General features: G+C 42.6%; 1 protein-coding gene across 1 annotated transcript in view; it reads left to right on the top strand.

Moving 5' to 3' along the window:
• MPZ (myelin protein zero) overlaps window positions 1-15,941 on the top strand; it is a 34,399-nt gene extending 18,458 nt beyond the window's left edge. The window contains exons 5-6 of the mRNA XM_069217803.1: window positions 6,653-6,710; window positions 9,373-15,941. Of these exons, the coding sequence (XP_069073904.1) occupies window positions 6,653-6,710; window positions 9,373-9,477 (163 nt within the window). The 3' untranslated portion in view covers window positions 9,478-15,941. The remainder of the gene's footprint in view (window positions 1-6,652; window positions 6,711-9,372) is intronic.
• The last annotated feature ends 11,244 nt before the right edge of the window (window positions 15,942-27,185 follow it).

Consider the following 27,185-nt stretch of genomic DNA (forward strand, 5'->3'; position numbering starts at 1 on the left):
GTTTCCACTATGCAATTGGTACTTCCCATGTTTGAGTGTCAGTATCCAATCCCTGGTTTGCATTTGCATTTGCAATTGCAAACCATTACTACATTCCACTGGGAATCATTAGGAAGGGGGGCACTTATGTCATACCCCTTTTCCATACAATTTGTAATTGTTTGCCAAGAGTACATTACGACTCACAAAGATACTTGTGAATCTTAATGTGCCTTTGACTCATTATGACTTTGGACTTTGTGGTAGCAAAGACTGTGGTTTTGAAAATCAAAGGCTTTGAAAAAGGAGAATCACTTGATAAAAAAAGTCCACACATTTCTCATAGTTGATTAAATATGTCAATGTTCTAGACTAGCCAGCTCCAAATATGGGAAGGTGCTAATATGTGATATGGTTGTACAGTTGCCAATTAGTGAATATCTGTAACGTGGATATTAGCAGACAATGGCCCCAGGAAATATACTCAGTTGACAAGCTTTCCAGCGTGGTACCCATTTTTATACTGTGCAATGTGCATGCACTTGCCACAAACAATGTGTCTTTGGGGAAGAGGGAACAATGCCACAACACCATTTGTAGTGTGGAATAGGACGCTTTATTGGAAACAGGTGCACTTACAATTAACAAAAACCTTGGCCTTCGCCTTACAAAACGAAAACCTCTCTATACATCTAAATCACCTATCCAAAATTCTCCCCCTCCCCTACCCTGTCCTCCCTCTCCCTTTAACCTTACCCTGCTGTCTCTTCCTCCATTCATGATTTTAATACTGTTTTCCCTGTCAAACCCGTTTGTCCTCCTTACCTATTGCAACCTGACAATCGACTTTGCAAAGTATCATAACTGCTAATGCCAAGCTTCCTTCCTGTCCGTCGTGTCCTGCTGTTGTCCCCCCCCCCCTTAAAATCTGAAAGTGTCCTGCCAGGTTCGCTATCCGTATGTATTTCGGTTGTCATGTAAACTCTCTCTGCCACCATGAAAAGTCAGCTACCCTGACTTTTTCTGCCACCCTTCTCCCCCTCGTCGCACGTGTTTCTCCTCCATGGTTACTTTCAAACTTCCAGCAGCATCTCCCTCAGTGTCTTTTTCACATGTAGGAGATACAGCTCCATCCCCATGAAAGACAAATGACCCCGTCCCCCCTGAAGAATGCTACGTCCTCAAACTTTAGGTCCCTGTGCTCCATGTAAGTAATACCTCACCCAGCGCAGAACCCCTTCATCTCCTTATTAATTTTTCTCCTCACTCGCTCAATGGCACGCAGCTTTTTAGCCCCTCGCCAAACCTGATGCGGAACAAAAGCTGTGAAAATTATGTGGCACCGTCGCAACTGGCAAAGAATCTCCTGCAGATCCCTCTTCATGTCCTTCATGAGATCAAGTCCCGTTTTTGCCACCAAGTGCTTCTCTCCCACATGCAAAAGCAAAACATCCGGACAAATGCTTTGCACCGCCAATTTCTGTAAACAAAGTAATAACTCCTGCCATTTCATACCCCCTTTACCTTCCCAGAGCACATGATACCATGCCAGATCCAACCCAAGGTTTTCCCCAATAGCTGTTCGTCGAGCTTGGCGCTGTGCCCACTTCACAAAAGAATGTCCCACAACCCAGATAAAAAGAAAAGAACACGTCTGGACCAGGCACCACACCTGCAGGGGAAAAAACAAAAACATTAGACCAAACTCCGAACCCCTGTTGCCCTCCGTCTAACGTACCTCCTAAAACTGTCCGACTTCCACATCCCCAAGCCCATTAATTCTTCCTTGCCCCATCCCCTCCGTCCTGCCTCGGTAGTGACGCCAATCCAGAAAGAGTGAGTTCCGAATTGCCCTTCCTCATGACAGCTAAAAGCTGGTATGATGTAACCCTCTACCCATCACCATGTTGGAATACCAGCCCCTCCCGAGCTCCGCTGTGCGCCTGCCACCGCCTCCCGAGTGATTGGGGGCATATCGGATCCACCGGATACCACCGTAGGACAACATCAACCCCTCTCCCCAACTGATCAGTTTTGGAACTCCGCAGCTGTATTGTTAATCCGTGCCCGTCGAAATGGACATCCTGCTATGTAAGGCTGGCCGCTCGTCCAGAAACCAACAACTCAGAGACCCGGAAAGCCCCAAAAAACATCCAAGCCATAAGGGTCCTAAACAGCATTGTTTCCTGCGCGTCTACAAACAGGTTCCCCAAGACCCCCAAAATGTCCTCATCAAGGTCAACGACAACGGCTGTCTCGCCCTCTCTCTCTTGCCCCCGTCCTTAGCCCAACCTTCGAGAATCCACTGACCCAGCTCTCCAGCCTATGACTGGTACCCCTACAGAAGATTTCCCATAAACCCCAGTGGCACCAGCTTACCTGCTATGGTTACCCTGGACTGCCCTCGGTCTATCAATCCCATAATAAACTGAACCACATCTTCCACTCTCTCACTATGAAGACCCCGCCTACATGCTAAAGAACTCAAAAACTCCTGCCAGGCACTCGCATAAGTCTTTTGTGTGGATGGGGCCAACAAATTCATCACTGATCGAAGCATCCTCTTGTGCCTATGCTCCACAGCGTGTCTGGTATTTCCGTCTTGCTCATGTCCTCGCCCATGACTAACCCATGGAATCTCTCCCACTGTGAACGGGACAAATCATCCGCAATGCCATTGTTTACTCCTGGAACGTGCAGCACACTAAACAAAATGTCCTGTTGTAAGCACTGCAGCACAAACACCCTAAGCAGCTGCAAAACTTGTGCCTCCCTGGCCGACTGCCTATTAACCATCTGCACTACTTCCAAATTGTCCACCCGAAACACTACCCGCTTGTGCTGCAACAGATGTCCCCACAAACAGACTGCCACAACCAAAGGAAACAACTCAAGAAACGCTATGCTGCACCCCCCATTCTTCCATTCCACCGGCCATTCCTCTGCACACCACCTGCCTTGCCAATAAATACCAAATCCATATGCCCCTGCTGCGTCTAAAAATATCTGCGCACCCAAGTCACAATCCTGCCATGCCTGCAGCGGTATGCGATTAAATGACTCCAAGAATGTGCACCACATGCGCAAGTCTTCCCGCATATCTGCCTGGAGTCGCACATGATGGTGAGGCAGGGAGTGCCCCGCTAAGGCCATTCCCAGCCACCTACAAAACGTCCTCCCAGCTCTTATCACCTTGCAAGCAAAGTTAAGATGTCCTAGTAATACCTGCATTTCACTCACTGTTACTTTGCTCTTCCGCAACATGCCCTGAATGTTCTGCAGCATCCCAACCTTCTCATCGTCCGGTAGTCTTGTCATCCCAGTCACCGTATCCAGCTCAATCCCCAAAAACAATAAAGCCGTACAGGGCCCCACTGTCTTCTCAGGGCCAAGAGCACACCCAGGTCCCCATAATGTCCTGAAATTGCTGCAGAACCTCTGCGCACCTTGGAGAATCCGCTGTGGCAGCAAAGAAAAAATCATCAAGGTAATGCGGCACATGTCTGTGTCCCGTGGCCGAGGTGAAAATCTATTGCAGACATGTGCTAAAGCATTCAAACAGGGAGCAAGAAATGGAGCAACCCATCGCCTTATCCACATACCAACGGCCCTGAAACTGAATACCCAACAACAAAATCTTGGGGGTCAAACGGCAGCAGCCCGAAAAGCGTACTTGATATCTTTCTTTGCCATCAAAGCCTGCGGACCCAGGGCCTCCAACATGTCAATGGGCACGTCATCTGACGCGTAGGACACTTTTGTCAGCTCCTACGGTATGAAATCATTAACCGAGGATCCCTCCGGACAGGAAAGATGTTGAATCAACCTGTATTGTCCAGCCTCTCTCTTGAGCACAACCCCAATCGGGGACACAGTAAGATTCTGCATTGGCCACGCTGTCAAAGGGCCAGCCATGTGACCTTCCGCCACCTCCTTTTCCAACTTTTGTCTCACGACCTCCTCCCTACCTCTCACTGATCTGAGGTTCTCAGCTCACCTACGCTCTTGCGGTCCAGTATATCCCAGTCTGAAACCTTGGGTAAAGCCTTGTATCAACATGTCAGCGTCCTGTCTCCTGTCATAACCCTGCAACCAGAAGGTGAGTCTGTCAACATTAACCGGAGTACGTGCTTTTTCCCGCAGGGTCCTGTCTAAGTCTCTGTCCTCCCTGCCCTGCCTCTCACCCCACTGAACCTCCTTTTCAGCCGCCATTCTAGCCCTGAACTCCTCATCATATTTCAATCAAGTGTACCCACCATAATTAATCTGTGCTATGCGGATGATCATATATTTAAAAAGTGCCACTGACCTGTCAGGGAAGCGTTCGCAATAAACGCTAGCAAAAATCAAAAAGGCTGCCGTCCAATTCGCAATGGTGACAGGCACCTTCGGACGCTTGGCAAGCTCATTTTTTTTTCTTTAGAGCCCTCCTTTGACCTAACTTCCCAGTTTAGCAACAAAAAATGTCCACATATTCCCCTTCCATATCTTGTCCTTCGTTGCCTGCATGAGATGTGCCCCCAATTTTGTGCCCTTTGTGACTTGCTGATCCGTCTTGTCCTCTACCTTAGCGGTCCCATCACCCTGTTTTGTTCCCTGCTCTGTAGCCGGGGCCCCACCGGCCGTCGTCACCCCCACATCCGCTACATACACACCCTTGACCAACCGAGCCTCCTCTAGGACCGCACCATCCTTAGCCTCAATGGCCACCAAAACCATGTGTGCTCTCTCACTGCACGAGCCTTCCACCTAACCAGCTTGGCTCACTCCTGCGGGACTCCTTCTGACCGCACCGGTACCGTCCAGGGTTCCTGAAATGACTGACCAACAGGGTTAACGATACCCCCCCTACTGCTGGTCCCCCATCAATCCTGCTCCTCCTCCCCCAACCCGTCTGAGATTTTCCCCTCCTCAACACCCTCCTCCCCCAAAATCCAACTCTATGTTCTCCCCGTCCACCTCCCCTGTCACCTCTTGTGCCCAAGTCACAGGCTCCTTGCCTACCCACTGACTCAACTCTCCATCTTTGGACCTCGCTGCAGGGGCCGCCCTCAGTCCTCTATATCCTCCTGACACGCCAGGACGCTGCCCCCCGGAGAAAGCGACGTCGGTGAGTGCACATCCCTACCGTCACACCATCCCCGGGGAGCGTCCTTGGCCCTAGGTAGCTGAATCCCTTCCTCTGATGACGCCATCCAGCTGGCCACCCGGGGCCCTGCCTTCTCTTTTATCCAGATCACTGAGCCACACCATGCTCGCCTGGGTCGTCACCGCTCTGCCCTGCCGCCTCCTGTACCCGTGCTCCCGCCACCACTGTACGACTCCCTGATCCCAGAGACTGACCCTCCCCCCACAAATCACCACCCACCCCGCGCGCTGCCTCCCCAAAAAACCCCGTTCCAGTGACCATAGACGCGCTCTGGGACTCTTAACTGCATAGGCGGCGTGCACCTCTCATCCCCATTCCCATCAGCCCCCTCCTCCTCACCCTGTCACTTTCGCTATCACTCCAGACCAACATAGTGGGCCACTTCTTCGATATTGGGATCTTGCCCCCACCCCATACTCTACCAAGTTTGCCTCCCCTTCCCCCCCAAGAGCCACCCCTCTGTCCCTCCCTGCTCTGCTCCCCACTTGGACCCCACCAACTTTGTCCCAACCGTTCCTGAGGCGCCCCCAGTCCTGTGGGCCTCCCTGGGCCTTGAAGCCCACCCCTTGAGGGTCTCACACAGCTCGCCTTCCCACTCCCCTTCCACGCCGCACTTCACTCTGCCAGCTGGCAGGCCCGGGGCTTACCCGGCTTGCTCGGCCCCTCCCTTTTTGAACAGACGTGCAGGCTGCGCTCGGGTCTCCGGCCCAAGTGCTGCACACCACAAAGCCCTCCATCTCCTTGCAATCGACACGCCGAGTCTTCCTCGCCATGTCTTCGAGCTGCAGGGAGCCCCCGCGCGCTCACCCAGCAATCTGCCCCCCCTTACTGGCTGCATGCCCCTTCTCCCGCCCCTCACACCTTACCTGGGCCTGCGTGCTTCTCCCACTTCATGGCGGAAATCAAGCCCAAACTGCCGCCGTGACGCCTTGCGACGCATTCCTGGCTGGGCGCAACTCCGACAGGGCCTCTGCATTTACGAGGTCCATGCGCCCGGCATCCTGCAGCGGAACCAACGCCCGCTGCACACGTTCGTCAGCCATGTCCGACAGACCTGGCCTGACCACCCGACCCAATGCTCTTCAAGGTAAGAACTGCACACCGATTTAAATCTATCTAATGTTAATATATTTAATTAATTCTTTGTTTTTTTGTTTTTTTTAAACATGAAACGCCGACCAAATACCACCCAAACTGTACCAACTACAAACTTTCCCCACTTACAAATTGGCCACCCTGTCACCTAATGACAAAATGGTGGCCGGCACCCAAAATGTCTCCCTAATATACACCCACCCCCAAGCCAAGCCATATAGTCCGAAACCAGCCCAACGTCGCCCTGGGCCGTACCACCTTCCCCAAAAATACCAGGAGAGACGTCTCTTCGAACAGCAGTTCCCCCCCCCCGGGGTCCCATTTTAGCAATACATTTTCCTGATCTCTTTAAGTATCCTTACTTACTTGGCATAATATCTAGAGAACTATTTGTGTTCATGTGTGAATTTCATTTTGTTTTTCCATTAGTGCACTGGAAAGGGGGAAACTTCATAAGTCTGGCAAGGACTCAAAGCGAAGCCGGCAGGTAAGCACATTAAATTTGAGATGAAATAATAATAAGAAGCAATGATGCTGATCACTGAGAATTTGAGATGATATGTTTGGAGAAAGGAAGTGTAGAATTTGCAAAGGCAAGGACTGGTAGAGTTCAAAAGTGATTAAAAGTGTTAAATGGTAGATGTTAGAAGTGATATAGCTCAGACATTGTAGAGCACATTCACCCATGCACACACCCCCACCCCAACCACATGTGTACACACATGCATCACCACATTTAAACACAGACATGCACGCACACACAATCACTCGCCCTCCCTCCCCTCCACATTCTTGAGACGCATACACACACTCACACACATCCATTCACGCACCCCCACTCCCCTCACCTTGCGGACAGCACTTACCTCGTCTGAGGAGGCGCTCCTCCGTGAGGGTACGGGACCTGGCGCTCCCACCACTGGCACCTCCACACCAGAAAAAGACCGCAACACAGAATTACTGGTCGTAATTCTGTGGACGGTCTTTTTCTGGTGTGGTGGTGTCAGCAGCAGACCACTGTGGTGAAAGCAGCTGGATATCAGACCGCCTGCGGTGCAGATATCTGGTGGCAGTCATAATACGGTGGTCGGAAGACCGCCAGCACTGGTGGTCGGAAGACCGTCAGCACTGGCGGTCTTCCGGCAGCCACTGCTGCGTCAGTCTTGGGAAAAGATCACCGCAGTCATAATGAGGGCCTGAGTGTGGAAAATTATGAAGTAACTCTGGAAATATATGAGAGTCTGCTCTGAGAAGACATAGGTTGTAAGGGTCTAGGGCCCAACTTGGTTGTGGGAGCGGATAGGTATCCCAAAATTGAGACATCCCAAAACATACTTCAAACACATTTCCCACAATTTAATGGATCAGAGATGGTGTTATCCATAATCTCATGAGGCATTATGTCGCTGCATTAAGGCACCTCCCAGAACACCAAAATCAAGCAAAAAACAGTTCATTAAATAAATCTAGATTGAATGGAAATTGAGTCGGCCCAATCAATAACTGAGCGCTAGATCACTTAAAAGTTAAAGGGTTTTATTACAAATTCGAAAATAAGACATCTGTGTATGTGGAATCAAGTGTACCATTTCATTTTGCTCATGGTTAATAATGCACAAAATTATAAATCCATACAATTCTTTTACACTGTACCTCGTGCAGTATGGTGACCCGTCATGTGCACACTAGGTCACAGTGTGTTCATTAGAGTTTCATCTCCCAAATATCTTGTGTGCAAAGAAAATCAAGAGTAAGTAAAAGTTCTGAATTATGTGAATTGTTGCTGGAATAGAACATGAATATTATCTCTAGCAGATATTAAATCAAACATACCAATATATACGGGATTTATACAAAAGCAGGAGGCATCATGAAAAATTGCCTCAGCCAATCTTCGTTTTGGCAAATGATGGCACAAGGCTGTAAGCCAAATGCTATCAGTCTTATTCGAGACCATGGTGAAAAGTAGAGTGCAAAAACAACCATATTACCACCGGAATGTTTTGCACAGAAGTCCATGTTTTCTCTATACACGGATGAATAACTTGCAATATTGTTTTTTTTAGCTGATACAATCATACATCATTCCTCTTTGTGTTCTGTTGAGACCGCACAATTTCCTCCAGATATGTAGAAAATTGTGCATGCAAAAAACAAGCCTGACCGGTAGTTTAAAATCAGGCAAATTTAGTGTAGCTTTCAGCAGGAGGTATATTTATATTTTATTATTAAGGCATTTTTTTCATAACAAGCACACAAAAGGAGATGGGAGGATTACTCACCATTCAATCACTCAGGGTAGCATTCCACCAATCGGTCTTTTGCCCACCATGCTGCTTCAGTTTAGACCCAGTTATATGCAAATCAGTCTTGACCCTGCTCCAATAGGAATAGTCCAGCCCAAACCTGTTGGATCACATTCGCTCTGACTGGGTCTCATCAGTTGGATCTTGCTTGGCTTCAGTGGCAAAGTGAATAGGGCACCCATTGTTAGGCATACCCTTGCCACTTAGGGTGGTACATCAAAGTCACTAGGGTGATTGTCGAAATGCTTCCGATTTGTCTAACCACTGGCAATTACTCAGGGTAGCATTCCAACCTATTGTGGTTTTACCTACCATGACACCTCAGATTCAGCCTAGGCATATGCCAATCAGTCTTGATCATGATCCATTAAGAACAGTCCAGTCCAAACTGCCAGGCAAGGTCATCCCTGAAAGGATTAATTTGAATTGTAATGACTTCAAAACAGTGTCAGTCTAATAGAATATTTTATTCTCATACTGGGACTACAACAGTGCAATTTATTGCTTTTAGATTGGTTAATATCTCTCTGTGATCATGTAGTAAAATTCATGAATAGGATGTCGAAAATATATAATTGGTGTTCCACACTTCCTCAGTCTATCCACAGTGCTTGAGAAAGTTATCTTTATTTGTTTTGACTTGGCTGGTTATGTGCTAGCAATCTGTATATATTTTTAGGCTTATACAATAATTGTTTTTCATGTTTTAATGTTTCTATGTTTAAATACTTTTATGTGAACTGTACTTTAAATTTGTATTTTTTAAACAAGCAGTCGAAATAATCTAAAAAAAATAAATTGAAATATTTATGTTATATATGTTATTACTCTTTGTCATTTCAGGCTCCCCTCTTGTATGCCATGCTAGACCACAGCAAGAGTCTAAAGTCTGCCAGTGAGAAAAAGGCCAAGGGAGGACTCGGGGACTCAAGAAGGGATAAGAAATAGCAGTTAGCCAGCAGAGAAGGTACAAAGGGGTCTGATGAGGATTCTCCACGCAGTTCCAAAGTGGTTATGACCATTGAAATGGAACTGAAACGGCAGAGTCCCACAGAAGAGCCCCTCAGAACTGCAGTAAAATCTCCCAGCAAGAACAGCCTCAAAAATGCCTTAAAGAATCTAATGCAAATTGACTCAGAAAAATGAAATGAATTAATAAAAAACACTTATTCTGGAATTGGGAAAGTGATGTGGAGGGGCAAAGGGTTCTTTTTCTCTCTTGTGTTTCCAAGTAATACCATTGAATATAGAGAATACTGTTTCTTCCCCAAGGTCTATGTCTATATTGATTGTGTTCAAAGGATGATTGGATGTTCTGATTGTTTATAAGTATTAATATCTTCTAAATCCCAAGAAACACAAAAAGTGTTGTTATCTGTAATTTTGTTTTTAACCTTCAATAGCATAGCTTGATTTAGGCATGGTGTACTGCAAGAATTTGAAAATACTCTAGCACTTCTGTGAAGACACTAAGACACTGAAAGTCCAAACCTCTTGGGCCGATTGTATTATCAGAAATGCATCTTGGAAGTTCTACTGACCATTCATAATGCACAGCAATCCTCCATGATGTATCTGATGCTCCCTGGCCCTCTAAAATGGATAATACTCAAGGTACATCATCAACCTTTATGGTGGGCACTGTCACTCAGATATGCGCCTTGATTACTGACAACGTACAGGGACATTTCAAAAGGCACTATGAACCCCAAATATGCAATGACCCATGAATGTCTCAGATGCAAGAGTTCTTTCTGACCATTATTCACTATTTTTTAAAATGCACAGTGAATCTCCCATCTTTCTTTACTGCATCATGCATATATTTTCTAAGGTAGAAGTGGTTCATTAAGCAGTTCACTAAACAGCACAGTAAATCCATAAGAGTCAGGGGGCTTTCCAGAGGTGCACCACAAAACACTCTGATGCTTAGTGCTTGGAGGGACAGCACACTTTTCTAAAAATGTAAGGGGATTCTCATAGATTAACAATGAACCTCTGAAATTTAAGGGGATTCTCCTGGGTGCTCCATGAATCTCTAAAACGGAGATAAACTCATATGAGCCTCCAATCATTAATATGTACCGATCCTTAATATTTGGGATGCACAACAATTCTCTAGGATATATGGTGTATCTCCAAGGTAGACAAACTTTTAGAGACACTACCGATATGTGTGCTACGCATCTTTAAGGTACATGAACAATCTAAGATGTGTAGTGGTTTTTGAGGTGATCAAAGAATATTCAAGGCCCATGGAAACTCTAACAGGTGCAACATTAAAGCCAGAGGTGGATAACAAATCTCTAAGTAAAAAGAGCATTTCGTGCGAGCCATCATAAACCTCTTAGCTGCATAAAAAATCTCTGAATTGTTTAGGAGCAAATCTAGTAAGCACTTCTATCACATCATTGCCTGTTTAAAGCAACACACAATATATATCATTTTCATGTGGGTAATTGAGGCTGTGCCTAGTTGGTAAAAGCAGACATGCATGTCAAATGTCATCATGAGATCAAATTAAATAGTAGGATTATCAATGCATGATTCAGTCACAATTTTAGGTAGATATGCCCATTACTTTATTACACTTTCAAGAAGACCTTCAGCAACAAAGGAAGAGAAAAAAATGTGCTACTTAGCACATCTCTTGGAGCCTCTAAAATGTCTTTGTTTTTTTTCCTCACACAGGAAATAGAATGAATCGCTTTTTATAACTGATCATCCGAAAATACTTAAGCATACTGTTTTTGCAAAGTATAACTTGTATACACAGAGACCTGCCTAAACATATCCCTTTTAAACCTAGACTCTGTCTAGAATTCTGCCCTGTCCCAACCGCATTATCACAAACTAGAGATTGAGCCAAAGAGGCTACAGACATATTCCCTTGTGTACCTTCCTCTGCAGGGACATGTAGTATTCAACATGAGCAAATATTATGGTGACTGTGTATCTAGATACTCCTTCATTGTTTGTGTATTTTAGCCAGGTGGGTATTCTTCCAGGTCAGGCAGCAGAACTCGTTGCTCTTACAATGCATTCTGGTTTTGCAGTTAGCAGGTTTGGGTGTTGATAAGAGAAGATATTTTCCATAAACACCAGATTTAAGATAATGCTAATCTGGTAATGTTCGGGTAATGTAGTTGGCAAATTGTCAAGTTCATTATAAAAGAGGACTCACCCTCAGAACATCATCTTTGATTTTCTGCATAACATCATCTGCAAGACTATATTGCCTTTCCAATCAGGGTTGACATGAATAATCATCTGTCCCAAACAGATTCAAGCATTGCAGTTAGAAATACTTTTCAGATTAAATGCGCAAACAGACCAAAGTGATTCTGAGTCTTTTTGACAAATTTACAGCACTTCGTGTCGTCTCCACCAAACAGCTAGCAAGTAGTGTTTTCTCATGTCTCACAAAATTAGGAAATTGAAAAATTGAGACATTTCAGAAGGAAAAGGTCCACAGAACCCATCACAACTCTTCTGGTTTATAAAAATGCAATAACAAGAACTATTGAACGGGTTAAATTCTAGAGAGTCTCTTTCTCTTCAAGTTGTAATCAGTCAAGATACATTTGGCTTGCCTCACCATAACTGCACATACCAGAATACATTGGCAAGAGAATATCAACAACGGGAAAAGGTTGTCCTGTCCCTTTCACATGTGATATTGTCATCAGAGAAGCTCTGCTAGTAACTTACAACCTGGATTTAATGCCATCGTCGAGCTGTCTTGTGGTTTTTGTGAACCCACGTTGCCATTTATGTATAGAAAACATTCAAACTGCCATGCACACCCTCCTAAAATTATTTTTGTTGTTTTAATAAGTATATTCTCAGCATGTTCCCTTTGGTATGTTTTGTATTTTAATGAAACTGATCATAACTTACATTGTACCAGATAGCAAGATACAACCACTCCTCTAACAAGGCATACAAAATTGCTTCAGTAAAGCCCTTTATGGATGCTTTATTTTCCAGACAAAAATCCAAACCTTTCAAAATATGAGTAAAAAATCAGCAATTTTAAAGAATTACTTTCATTTAATATTGCTTCTGGCTTGCTAGCCTCAGAAATTTTCGGATCTGGCCGAATTCATTTTTTCTCTTCGATGTTTTCAGGGGTTCCACACTTCTTTCCCTCTGGTCAGATGGACTATGTTACAATTCCCATTCACTCAGCTGGTATCCAGTTATCTAACAATTGGATTCAATTTTCTGTGTTTGTAGAATTTTACTCCCAAGTCCTAGGTGTGGAAGTACTTAGGTGGGCATCCTAAAAAGTGGAATGACTTACAACATTTTAGGCATGCGAGTTTATGAATTTCTGTCCCAAAATGTTATCTGAAGGTCCTGCTCTGCACATATTCACTTGTCACATATTTATATCCAATCACATGTGTTTGACAGAATTCAATAGAGAAAGTAAAAAAGGTCATGGTGAATACAGAGTGGAAATAAGTCCATGAAATGTATTTAATAGAAAATGCACTGGGCTGTCATTTGCCTCTTGTGGTGACGTTAATATATTAGTTTTAAAACGACTCCTTGCTCTTTTTCCTCAAAATTTGCCAAGTCTTAGATTGTATTAATTAGCTTGCGTTATAGGACAGTTGCCCATTGGGCTGGGGGGCATGTCTCCTGGCTTAACTGAGACAGGAGTCTTGTCCATGGGGTTCTAATGTCAGAAAATGAGGCATTTTTTGTGCCTCTGGCCGTACTAGCATCATCCTCTGATGCTAAACCCCGTTCCCCCTATGCCTTCCCCACCCGGCTAGCATCCTTTTCTATGACCCTAGCCGGGCCTTACCGCCGGCTAGCGTTATACCATAAATATGACACCCCGCCGGCATCTTGGTATGGCGCTAGCCGGTGGTAAACCTTTTGACGCTGAACTGCGTTAGCGCAGTTCAGTGTCAAAAAGTATAAATATGGGCCCAAGTATCACAGTGTCAGGTCGAGCCCCGTGAATCTCTAAAATAAGAAAGGGGCATGGGAAATCAAAGGTTTTCCAGTCAGCATCTTTCTGAGCTGGCTGCATGAAGGTGAAAGGGAAGCATGGAGTTTTGACACATCTAGACAAAGTATCTAGTTATGGGGTATGCTTGGATGAGGGAAGGTGGTAATAATGTTTTCTGCACCGTGAGAAAAGGGAAGCTACATGCCATTAGGTCAAATATCCTCCTCTGGACAGATTTACTTTGTTATTCTTAAGAACCTGGAAAAGATGTAAATACTCCTAACAGACGGACTGGTCAGCAGGGAAGTCAGGGTTTTTTGACAGGTCAGTGCTCTGAAAGGCTGTTCGAATAAAATCATGTATCTAGGGAACTCTTTCAGAAACACCGATCATCAGGAAAATCTCCTCATTTCACTATAGACCTTTCCACCTCTGACCAAAAACTAATTGTTTCGGCAAGTGCTCAGTTGCACCTTTTATACCAACCTTTAAATGTACATATGTGTTTAAGAAGTATAATCATAGTGATTTAACTTAGATGTCTAATTAAACGTGTCTAAGAATTATTTTCTTCAAAACCTGTTTGTCTTGTTTTCTTTGGTGGCCTATGTTTATTTTTCTCCTTGGCCGTGTGACTGAGGACCAATGACGTTGTGCGGTTAAGACCAAAAAGCTCAGAATTCTGTATTCCTTCATGTTGTTCTTTTCATGTACTTAAAATAAAGTTGCTTAAAAAATCGTGTAAATGACAACCCTTTAGATGCTATTCTTCTGTGGTGCGTTCTGGAATGTGTTGGCCTGGTTTTTTCATCAGAAAGCTTGACAGTGAGCAAATCCACTAATAATAACAAAGTGTAAGATAAATGGAACATACTACATACTTACTAATATGCCCATTCAGGCCTTGATAGATCACATCTTCAACCATGATCCCTTGTCTGTGCTCTACACTTACAAAAGATTTTCAAAATGAATCTGTTAGCAATATTTAGTTTTAAAATTCCATTCACTGGAAATTAGGGATTATCAAACTACATTCACTACCAATAAGAATTTATGAAACTACATGTTCAACCAATGATAGATCTGTAAACTACTCTCATTAGCAATAAATGTTCATCAAACTATATTCACTTTCAATAAAAGATCCTGAATCTACTTTCAAGGCCAATAGGACATCAACAAACTGTTGTCACATCCATAACAGGTCCTCGAGTCCTTATGCTAAGTATACATCCCTAGTAAGAACTCAACAAACTACAGTTTTGATCAAGGATAAATGATCAAGCTAAATTCTCAACCAATGAGAAATTCCAAACTACGTCATCTACCAATAACATTTTATCAAACTACCTGGTATTCTTTGGATATGTGGTCAGCCTTACTTTCAAATTTACAAGTTATTCCCTTACCTCTCCACAAGCGTCATCGGCAGCTGTTGCTAATCGCTGCTGCAAAAACTTCTTTTTAGCATAAAACCATTACTGGTGCTATTTCTCATGCTTTTACACTGTTAACTGCAAGAGAAAATAGCACTCGCTCTGCCCAGACAATATTACATCCAATAAGACAATGGTCAGGTCATTTAAGTACATTTGAGTAGTAATCCAATGTTTGCTATTTTGTTTTGAGGGTATCGCCTACCAATCTCGAAGCATAGTTATAGTATTTTTCTTCTATCCTTATGTCTATTGTTCTTGGTTTCAGAGTATGTACTTCACTATCCTGCTTTTTACTTGACATACTCATAGTGCAATCCCCTCATATCCCATCTGTATGTGTACCTCAAGAAAATGTGTATGCGTGCACAATTTTAGGATAACTAATTTTAAAGGAACATATATCTTCTATTGAACACCTATACAGTTTGTTATAATTCTGAATCTTTAATCACACCTCTAGGAAATCAATAGGATTTAACAAAAATGCATGATATGTCATCCCGATCCATTATCATGCCATGTAAGACGAATACTATTTTTTGCTTATAGGTAAAGCATTGCTAAAAATAACCCAATTATTACAGTACTTCCCTTGCCTATATCATCGATTGGGCTCCGTCACACAAGAATACAGTGGTGGAGAATTGGACTGTGGAAATGAGAACAAACATACCCAGAGCAATACGCACCAGAATGCACTCGATAGGAGTCTCTGAGAAACAGTGATGGTCATACTCTTCAAAGTTCATCAGCAGTGGTTGATTGTATAAATCATCAAAAGCCATGTACCCAAGAACATGTCAGTCTCAAACATCAGGTTTACTATGTGTACATAGTTGCTGTAGTGTTGATACATAGCCAAGCAATAGTCATACGATGGTCCTGTTCATAAACTGCCTCTTAAACACTAAACTACAATGTAAGTCTGTTTTTCTGAGTTTTGTAGATTTTAAAAACATAAACTGACAATATAATATTTAATAAAGACGTATATTTCAGGAGATGAATATTTTGATGTTTTTTATTGTCCTTTTCTAGAGCTGAAATGTTTTTGTAGTATTATTTGGAACTGCTTCAAGCCTCACCCTTCTAACAATCTTTGATTGATTTATCTCTCTGGGGTCTACTATATGGAGCTGATTCTACTTACGGCTAGTTATGTAACCATTAGAGAGTAGAAATGTTAGAGAGAGGTAGGGAATAAGATAGTAAAGGTAACTTCTTGGTAATTTAGCATGTCTAAAAAGGGATCTAGGGCTAATGTGATTAGAATGACAAACAGTACAGATAAAAAAATTAATAGCGGGGAGGGATCAAGTGAAGTTTATTTATAGTTTGTAGTATATGCCCGGCTTCATTAGCTTTACTCCTTCACTATCAGCACTCCTTCAAAATTAACTCTGATGCCTCAAAAAAGCTTAATTAACAACATCCTAGTGCAGACATACAAAGCAGTTTTTCAGTCGCAAACACATTGATTCAGAGTCTGTAACCGAAAAATGGCTTTTAGTAATGTACTACACCCGTTTTAGGAGTTTCTATCTTTTGGGCTTAGAAATGAATACAGAATCTTTATTTGGAAAGGGTATGTTCTAGATGTTTCTTCCAAACAGCTATTCTTTTCCATATGTATCAATGATTTTGGACCAAACAAGAGGCCGTAAACCACTGGAAAGGTACAGAGCCCCAAGTTGGGGTGGTAATCTATTCGTAAAATGGAATTTAAAAAAAAGATTGCTTGGGAGTAGGCAGAAGTCCACGGGACCACTACAAACTCTTACACAAACTAAAAAATCAACGTTTTATTTAAACACAGCCTATTTTTCTTTATGGAAAACAGGATACAATGAAATGAGATCGTAGACAAGGTGGTCTCTCTAGCTCAAAAAGGCCATCATCGTCCAATCGTTGTGAGTTTCAAGTTGCCACCTACCTCATTAATATTTATAAGCTAGGTCGGATTCCAACCTATTACCATTCCGATTTTTAAGAACCGACCTATTTGTGCATGTCAGTACTTAAAAATCTTCACGGGTTGCAAAAATATCCATTGCATTTTGCCACCAGTATTCTGCAACCAGATATTTGTATATTTAGCCCTCTAGTTTTTACAGCAAAGTTATGCAATTGGTGCATTAAAATCACAAGATGTTTTGGCACTTGGAAGTCACAAGATTAGCCCTAGTCTTCGTAAGGCTGGGTTTCTGTTACTAAAAATGTTTAATCAGCAGTTTATGGACAAAACAAATCCTTTGTCTGGATCCATATATGGCTCTCTCAAGCTCGTTCTTTGCAAATCTTGTGACCTTGGTTAGCATGCCCTATTATTTACACCTGCCATATCACTGAGCACCTTCATAGTAGTTCTCCAGGAAAAGCAAAGCATCCGATTCACTAGGGTTTTGCAGTTATTTACTATTGTAGACCTCTTGACTCACTCCAGATTCCATGATTAAGCCAGAAGAATTCCTAGCTTAGTTCCAGAGTTCAGGAATAAGTCTGAAGCACTACAAAAGTACAGTCTGGACTGTTCTCTTCAGGAGCAGTGTCAAGAATGAGCTGCATTTGGCTGGGTCCAAACTGAGGTGGCATGGTGAGCAAAAGAACAATTGGGTTGGAGTGCTATCCGAGCTATTGCCACTGTCTAGGCTTATTGTAAGCAGCCTTCCATCACCGTTGATGTATTTTAGGTAAAGCCATAAGAGGCATGGATATGCTCAGACGTGGACCCCGTTCTCACTGGGTCAATGGAACCAAGCTGTCCCCGGCTGATGAGCCCCTACCTAGGGCGAAACCAGTCCTGGGTTGCTTATGCTCAGGGAGGACCTGGCTCGGCAGTTCAGACTGGACTGCTCCCATGGGAAGCTGGCTGGGTCCAAACTTAGATGGCATGGTGAGCAAAAGAACAATGGGTTGGACTGTTACACTAAGCTATTGCCAGTGGGTAGGCTTATTGCAGGCAGTCTCCAATAACCTTACGTGTGTTTCATGTACTGCAAAAATAATCAGTGGAAGCTCTGGATCAACCTTGTCACATTCTGATGCTGCAAGCAGATCATGCACTTTCTATGGATTACATTCTGTTCATCTGGGAGGCTGATTAGGGCAGAGTGTTGGTTGTGTAAGTCACACCCTAACTCATTTATAGAAGGAGTTATTTAACACAAATGGTGACCAAACCAATTTTTTTTTTTTACTGGACAGGGTCATCTTTCTTATACAGAGCCACAAATCAAATCAAAACATGCATGAAATTAAATGAAAAATTGAATAGGCATTTACAATGAACTGCTTTATGCTTGAACACATTGATTATTACCATGGTGTATAAGAGATTACTTTAATAATATGAAACTTAATACACACTTGAGTGCTTTATATAGAAGTTTCTCAAACAGCACTGTAAGATTTAATATAATATGATGTTTGTGTATTAGATAACCATGTTATCGCTATTTGCCCACATTTTTGTTACAGACCACAGTGTGGGCTGTACCTAAGCTCCTGAAGGAGCACTGTTAACGCGTCTGACCTTAATAAGTAAACTTACAAGGGGACGCAAATAGGTTGATGAACCTTTTGACACGCAATTAAAAGGTTCCCACCATAGATCCAGTACGGGCAGATCAATAAGTAATAATTAATTATCAACACCAATAATCAATGAAGTGTAATAACGTTAGTAATCAATGGAGCCAGTAATTGTCACACACCATGACCTTTCAGTCATGAATAACCACACCTTTAGTAAAGGTTAGAATTTTTATTTCCCTATATTAACAATGCTAATGTCACATGAGGTAATCTCAAAATCAAATGATACACATACAGAAACAGAACTGGCTGTCCAAATCTGCGAAAGAAACACAATCTAATCAAAACTTGAATTACTACACATTCTAAAGTTACAGTGAAAATTAATAGCATAAAATTGTGCAAACGATATCACATACATTTAGATTCAGAAACAAATTAATCAAACGTTATTCCCTATATCAAATTCTCATTAGTGAGGATCCTTATCTAACATCAGATTAGCATCAGCATGTTGGGCTTCATGCAAAACAATTTAGTAAACACAAATTTAGAAAAACATCTAACTATGGCTTTATCAAAACAGTGTGGTTGGTGCCTAGAAAGAAAATAGGCATAACACAACACATGGGTAAAAGAATACCTCTCCTCAATTGGATCGGCAAGCTGAGATAGTCTTCGTCATCAGGACATCAGTTCAGTCAGCAAGGCATCAGGATTCAGCATCAAAGTTCAGAAAAGGCAAAGTCTTTAAGCATTAAAGTTAAGCATGTCTCTTGTCAAGACGCACAAGAAATTATGATGGTGGCAAAAGGCAAAATGCACAATACTGGTTTCTTCTCAGTGCAGTCCTGTTAAATTAAATTTCCTAAAACTACTCCCCAAATCCCTATTGGTCAAGGGATCTAATGTTCACCCTTCCTCCAATAAAATTAAAACTTCAAATCTATATATTCTCTTAGTACTCGGTTCACATGTCGCTGATTGGCTCCTCCTGTAATGTCCCCATCGTCCATCTAGACAGCCATTTTATTAATCGGTTTAGAAATACAGCTTGAAATGAGGATGTGCAACTAGTCCAAGACCTCCACTAAGTTAAGGCCTACAATTAATAAAGCTAATACATAATGCGTAACCCTCAATATGTCATATTACCACATTAATCAAACATGTGCTCAACATTTCATATTAATAAGCCATTAATAAGTATACTTCATGAAAATTGGCAGCTACTCATTATGATCACATTTTCAATGCATGCATTATTTTTCTATGTTGTTACATTTTCTACACAAATCCATTACTCGGAATACATGAAAACTCATTAATATTTTTTATTAAAACCACCTATGCTAGCAATCCCTCCTCTGATGACTAAATGTGTCATCACACTAAACTATCACTCACAAATTTTGCATCACCTAAAATTCTGTCATTTCAATCCCTTCATACTTTTGTTCCCTTTTCGAATTTTCTCTAAACAATTTTTCCCTTTTCTTTTTTCCCTCCTCTGATCATCTTTTGACTTTTTCAGTGCAATCCTTTTACACAATCTACATATTTCCCATACTCCAAGTAGGCAAACCATAAGAATTAATATCCCCTAATTTCAATAGAATCCCATTCCAAATGTTGCTGAGCCAATTTCCCACTGAAGCAAAACCCATGCCAACTTTCTCCCACACACCTTGCCCTTTTAGTTCCCTTAAATCAGCACTTTCATTAGTAAGATTAGTAAGTAAGCCTCTAATTTCTTTACTATTATTAGGAATGAATGAACAACAATGCCTAGAATTAATCATCCTACAAACTCCACCATCCTTTGCTAAAAGAATGTCTAAAGCAAGGCAATTCTGAAGAGTCATAGCTCTTTTGCTAATTCAGTATCTATCAGGAGTATGGCTCCTGAAAAATTTGTCAGCATGTTATCCACAATAGTAGACAACTTTCTAATCTTTATCGAATTCAGAACAACTCCCACTGAAGGAATGATTGTTCCAAATATATCTTCCACTATACTAGAAGGGGACTCCCTCCTCTGTCTCATATGATGTAATGTATGATGTAAAGTCAGTCACTTTCGGAAATTTCTTTAAGTCATCCATTTGAAAAATCTTTGGGAAAACTATTCCCAAATAGCATGTCCCATACTATCCCCTTGGAAAACGGTAATAAGCATTCAAGCCACAGATGTAATATATCCCAGGAAAAGCTTGGTCCTGTCCATTCAACATAAATGTTCATTTACTCTGAAACAAAAACATATGTCTACATTCACTCGTTCCCACAAACAAAGTATCAGTACGTGACTTAGGCCTATATATACAAAGTTTCCCTACGTGTTGCACATCTAGAGCTAATTTCCCTTGTGTTTTAATTGCACTATTAGCATAATCATTCTTGTAAGACCTTTTCTCTAAGCCTTTTTCTAACTTCTCTTTCAATGCCTTTCTCCTGTCATCTTTGTTATCTAAAAAGCTCTTCTCTAAACGTGTAAGCAAGCATGTCAGGTTATTTCTGTGAGCGTAAGCTGTGCTAAATGTCAATGTAGGTTCAAAGAAACCTCTAACTAATACTATGTCATTATCGTTAGCTACCCTACTCAAATACCTAATTATAGGGACAAACGAAAACACCATGTTATAATTGGAGTAGAAATACTGGATGTACTCCCGGTTATAAAATCGTGTTAGTAGCAAACTACAACTTATTCCATATGTTAGAGGCAGACTATGGTAAGTAACTCCTTCCTCAACTGATGAAGGAATCTAACAATTCTTCGCATCCATCGTCTCAACATACTCACTCAACAAGCGATAGAAGACATTAGAAGAAAGTTCTCTTTTTGCATTAGTTCCCTCATGCAGATAGTTCTCATCTACCCTAAACTTCTCTATTGCGGTTAATACAGTAGTTGTCTTGAAAGCAGAAGTATGGTCGGCTTTACTCTTATCAAGAATAGTCATACCCACAATCAATACCACAAACAATATCCCACATACAATCGCCAAACCAATACTCATATATTTATAGCGCCTACCCTTCCTACCCTGCTGGCTAATGTTACTCATGATCTACAAAGAATCAGAAAGCAGAAGAGAAATTTTAGGAAAACTGCAGCAAAAATCAAAAACAAAATTTTTCATCAGTTATTTACAGCACTCATTCTTTCTTTCTACCAAAATCAGTCAGCAGCTTGTCAAAATCAGGTTTCAAAAAGGTCAAATCAGGTTATCAAAGCCTTTTCCTGTTACTTTCAACAGTCTTTTCTCAAAAATTTTCTCAAATTGTTTCAACAGTTCAGTTTATCAGTCCTTCAAGTGCCAAAATATTGACCCGGAATGGCTCTATCAAAACAAAAAGACAAAGATTCTTGCTGCCATTCACTTGTAGTTGCGTACGCCCATTCAGGACCTTCAACTTGCTATTCTGTTTCTTTTCAACTTTCGATCACCAATCAATTCTCCTTCACTCAGATCATCTCTCCCTATTGTATCCACTATTTCTTCAATTGCTAATCCAACATCCACTTCCTTTCTCTTTTCTTGTGACTCTGGCCACTTGTCTCCTTTCAGTGGACCTTTGGTCAATCAATCAATCAATCAGTAATTTATTAAGTGCGCTACTCACACGGAAGGGTCTCAAGGCGCTGGGGGGTGCTACTGATCGAAGAGCCAGGTCTTGAGGTGCTTCCTGAAGGTCGGGAGGTCCTGGGTCAGGGGTAGGTTGCCAGGGAGGGAGTTCCAGGTTTTGGCGGCAAGGTGGGAGAAGGATCTGCCGCTGGTTATGGTCCGGTGGATGCGGGGGACGGTTGCGAGAGCAAGGTTGGTGGAGCGGAGCTGGCTTGTTGGGATGTGGAAGATGAGACGCTTGTTGAGGTAGGCAGTGTCAATGTTCTTTTCAGAATCAAACTTGTAACTTCTCCTTGTCCTATGATGTTTTATCTTGAGGGCCTGCAACTGGTTCAGGAGGAGTCAGATCACAGTGACTTTGATCCGCCTCAACTCCTTCCCCCCGGGGTCTTGCAATTGCTCTGTTTTCTCTCAAGATCGTCTGCTTCTAGGAAAGCCTTCCTCTGTCTAGGCTGTCCTGCTGCATCAATTGAGACAGGCTCTCCGCCACCCTCCTGGAGGTCTTCTCCTTCATCTCTCACAAGAGCGAACCACATCAGCCTGTCCTTTGCAGTAGTCCAACAACATATCGTCTGTAATGTGCCAAGTGCATTTGCAGGCACCGCTGGCAACCTCATGGCTCGCCCATAAGGATCTCATGCGGCGACAATCCTTTTTTCCTGTCGGGTGTGTTTCTCATTATCATCAAAACTAAAGGCAATGTGTCTGGCCATTTCAAATTCGTGGACGCACACATCTTTGCAACTCCTGACTTCAAGGTACCATTCATCTGTTCCACTAGTCCTGGTGCTTCAGGACGGTAACTACAATGCAACTTCTGCTCAATGCTCAATGCTGCACACAGTAATTTACTTCATTGTTGAAGTGACTTCCCCTACCTGATTCTAAAGAGCTCGGAAACCCGAAACGTGGTATCAGTTCCCTAAGCAGTAGTTTTGCTACTGTGAGGCTGTCACTCCTCCGTGTGGGGTAAGCATCAATCCAGTGACTAAAAATACAAACAATCACCAACACATATCTCAAACTTCCACACACAGACATTTCAATAACATCCATCTGCATTCTTCTGAATGGACCTCCTGCTCTTCCAATGGGGCTCAAATTAACCACTGTCCCTTTCCCCGCATTAATTTGCTGGCAAATGACACAACGACGGCAAACTGCTTCAGCAACCTGTCTAAACCTTGGATTGAACCAATAGTGCTCGAACAATCGAATCATGGCATCCCTTCCAACATGTGCTTGACCATGATAATACCTAGCCATTTGAGACAACAGACTATTAGGCAAAACCAATTGACCCTCTTCTGAAACCCACAATTCATTTTGTCGTTGAACACATTTCATTTTACTCCATTACCTTTTCCCTCCCTGTCAGCATTATTCAGCAACATTTTCAATTCCTGCAACGTGTCAATCACTTTTAATGCAAAACTTGGACATGTTTCATCTTCTTCAGGTGACAGTTCCCACTTATCTTTGAACGATAAACAGTTCAATGCGCAAAACCTTACCACTTGATCCGCATATCCATATCCCAATGATACAAAGTCTTGTGACTTCAGATGTGCACTGCATTTCACCACGGCAATCTTCTCAGGCATGTGGATAGCATGTAACAGTTTTTTAATCCTTTCACCATTTCTCACTGGCGAACCAGAAGAGGTCATGAAACCTCTCTGTGACCTCAACTGACCAAAATAATGGACTATTCCAAATCCATACTGGCTATCCGTATAGATAGTAATTTTCAGCTGAGTAGAAACATGGCACGCTCTAGTAAGGGCTACCAGTTCTGCTACTTGGGCCTAGTACACTCCTTGAAGCCAAGAAGCTTCCAGAATACCAGTAATTGTGCATACGGAATATCCTGCTCTCAGTGTTGCTGTATTGTCTCTTAGACAAGAACCATCAAGAAAGATAATTTGATCATTCTCTTCCAATCGTGTATCTCTAATGTCAGGTCTCGGTTTTGTGCACAAATCAGTTACTTCAAGACAATCATGCTCAATGTCTTCCAATTTCTCAATTTCAACATTTTCATTAGGAAGTAAGGTTGCAGGGTTCAGCACTGTACATCTTTTCAATGACACATTTGGTGACCATAGAATACTCGTTTCATATCTGGTCAATCTCGCACCAGTCAAATATTGGGTTTTCGTCTTTGTAAGTAGGATCTCAGTAGAGTGAGGGACCATTATAATCAAATGATATCCCATCACAATGCCCTCACACTGTGTAATGCTTTGTCCAACCGCTGCAACTGTGCGCAAACAACCTGGTAAGGCTGCTGCAACTGGGTCCAAAGTGGCTGAAAAATATGCTACTGGGCGGTTTACACCTCCATGGACCTGTGTCAAGACAGACAAAGGACATGCATCACACTCATGAAAAAACAATGTGAAAGGTTTCGTGTAGTCAGGCATACCCAAAGCCGGAGCCTTTCACAGACTCTCTCTCAATTCAGTGAATGCTTTCATTCCAGCCTGGTCTAACACTATGGGATCAGTGACTTCTTGGAGAGTCAGCTTCTTCAATGATCTTGAAATGACTGAAAAATTGGGAATCCATTGGTGGCAGTAGCCCACCATCCCTAGAAACATCCTGACATCTCTCTGTGTGGTCTGGGGATTCATCTTCAATATGGTTGTAACCCTTTCTCTAGATATCTTTCTTGATCCTTTCTCAATCTAGTGGCCCAAGTATTTCACTTCTCTCTGACAATATTGCAATTTAATCAGGGATACTTTATGACCATTTTTTCCCAAGTGGTTCATTAAGACAATCGTGTCATACTTGCACTTGTCCCTTGTTTTGGACGCAATCAGCAAGTCATCAATATACTGTACCAAGGTCGATTGGAAAGGCAATTCCAGCGACTCCAAATTATTTTTCATATCTGGTTGAATATGGAAGGTGTCTCTGAAAACCCATGAGGAATTCTGCACCAACAGCAAACTCGGTCCAAAAATCTGAAACAAAAGAGAAATTGGCTGTCCTCATGAACAGGCACAGAATAGAAGGCTTGCAACACATTAATGACAGTGAACCACTCTGCATCACATGGAATCTGAAACATTATTACAGCTGGATTTGGCACCACAGGACAGCATTTGACCACAATGTAACTCCCTTTATCAGACCTATCTCTTTACCTGTCAGATCCCACACCTTCTCCTTAACTGTTCCCTGCAAATCAAGATGAAGCTCCTTTACTGTGAACATTGGTAAAAATTCAATCAGATGATATTCATTCCTCATTTGTAGTCTCACGTTCTGTTTCTGGGGCCTGATTATCTTCATCATAACTATTCAACTGAATCTCAATTCCATCTTTTGAACAAGTAATCATGCATTTGGTTTTACTCAGCAATCAATCAATCAATCAATCATAGTATTTATAAAGCGCGCTATGTACCCGTTAGGGTTTCGAGGCGCTGAGGTGGGGGGGGGGTGGAGAGGCTGTTTAGCGGTCGAAGAGCCAGGTCTTGAGGAGCCTTCTGAATGTGAGGAGGTCCTGGGTCTGGCGTAGCGGAGTGGGGAGAGAGTTCCAGGTTTTGGCGGCGAGGAAAGAGAAGGATCTGCCGCCGGAGGTCTTGCGCTGGATTCGGGGTACGATGGCTAGGGCGAGGTTGGCGGATCGGAGTTGGCGTGTTGGGGTGTAGAAGTTGAGTCTGGTGTTGAGGTAGGAGGGTCCGGTGTTGTGAAGCGCCAGTCTCTTCCCAGTAGGGATACTGGACTTGAATCACAGACTACGAATTTGTGCAATCCCTGAAAGTTGCCAATTTTAACCTGAACTGGTTCTGTAATCTGGTTAGTAAAATACTGATTTGCTACTCCTACAATCTGAACAGTTTTACCTGAAAGGGGCAAGTTTGGAACCTCAACTGATCTTACTATAGAACCTGTAGCTCCCGTAACAACCAAGAATGAAACTCTATGACCCATAACTTTTTCCTTCACACAGGGCACTCTTTGGTCTACTTCTAAGGAGGTTGCAAGCACACATGGCTCCTCATCTGAACTTTTGCTCACCCAATCATCATTTATTCCATTCTCACTGTATAACAGGAATTGGTGCACGGTGTTATTACTTTGGTTATGCCTCTGACCTGTGACCTGTTGAGAAAGCATCATTTGCTGCTGTTCCATTGGGGCTTGAGGTATTTGAATTTGCTGTCTAGGTACCATGGGAACCTGCTGCTGCACTGGCTGCAACTGTGTCATTTGGCATTTGCACCTGCTGCATTGGTTGAAAATTCTGCATTTGATTCACATTATTTTGGAATTTTGGATTAGGACCTCTCATCCTCAATCCTCTCATATTCTGGAAGGAATTTATGTCATTACTTTGCTGAACAACACCTTCCTGCACCAACATTGGACACTCCTGGTTCCGCAAACGTGACAAGGCAACAGCTTCTTCATTCCCTGCACATCATTCTGAACCAATAGAGTACCTAAATCTGGACCGCGATTCACATAACCTCCGCGACCTCAATCTCGACCTCTCTGGGGCTGAAATACTATGTTTCCCTGCTGCTGCTGCTGCTGCAGTAGCTGTTGTGAAAAACGTTCCTGTAGGCCTGTCTGAGCAGCTTTAATCTGCATCACCATCGCCTTCTCTTTCAGCTTACTTTGTTTCAACTCAGTCTCATCACTACAGTACTTGGCATACTGCAACGCCTCATCAATCGGCTTTGCTTGCCAACAGATCAAATGACACTTAAGTATCTGGTCAATTTCAGGTCTCAGTCCTTCCATGAATCTGAACACAAAATTAATCATGTCCTTCGCCTCAATTGTCTATGTACCACTGTAATACTTGAACGCCTGTAACACCCTCTCATAATGTGCATGTATCGACTCCTTTGCTTCCTGAGTTGTCCTGTCAATTCTCTTCCAGTCAATATTCTTGGCTGAAATTCTTGCTTTCAAAAATTCAATCACCTTATAGTAACACTTCATTACCTCGGGAGATGGTGCACCTGTATTTTTCTCTCTCTCTGGTTCGCTTGTTGGCCAATTTATACTCCTTTTACATTCTATCCACAGATCAGATTGGACCACTATCTCTAA

Source organism: Pleurodeles waltl, chromosome 12 (genome assembly GCF_031143425.1).
Source record: "Pleurodeles waltl isolate 20211129_DDA chromosome 12, aPleWal1.hap1.20221129, whole genome shotgun sequence".
NCBI lineage: Eukaryota > Metazoa > Chordata > Amphibia > Caudata > Salamandridae > Pleurodeles > Pleurodeles waltl.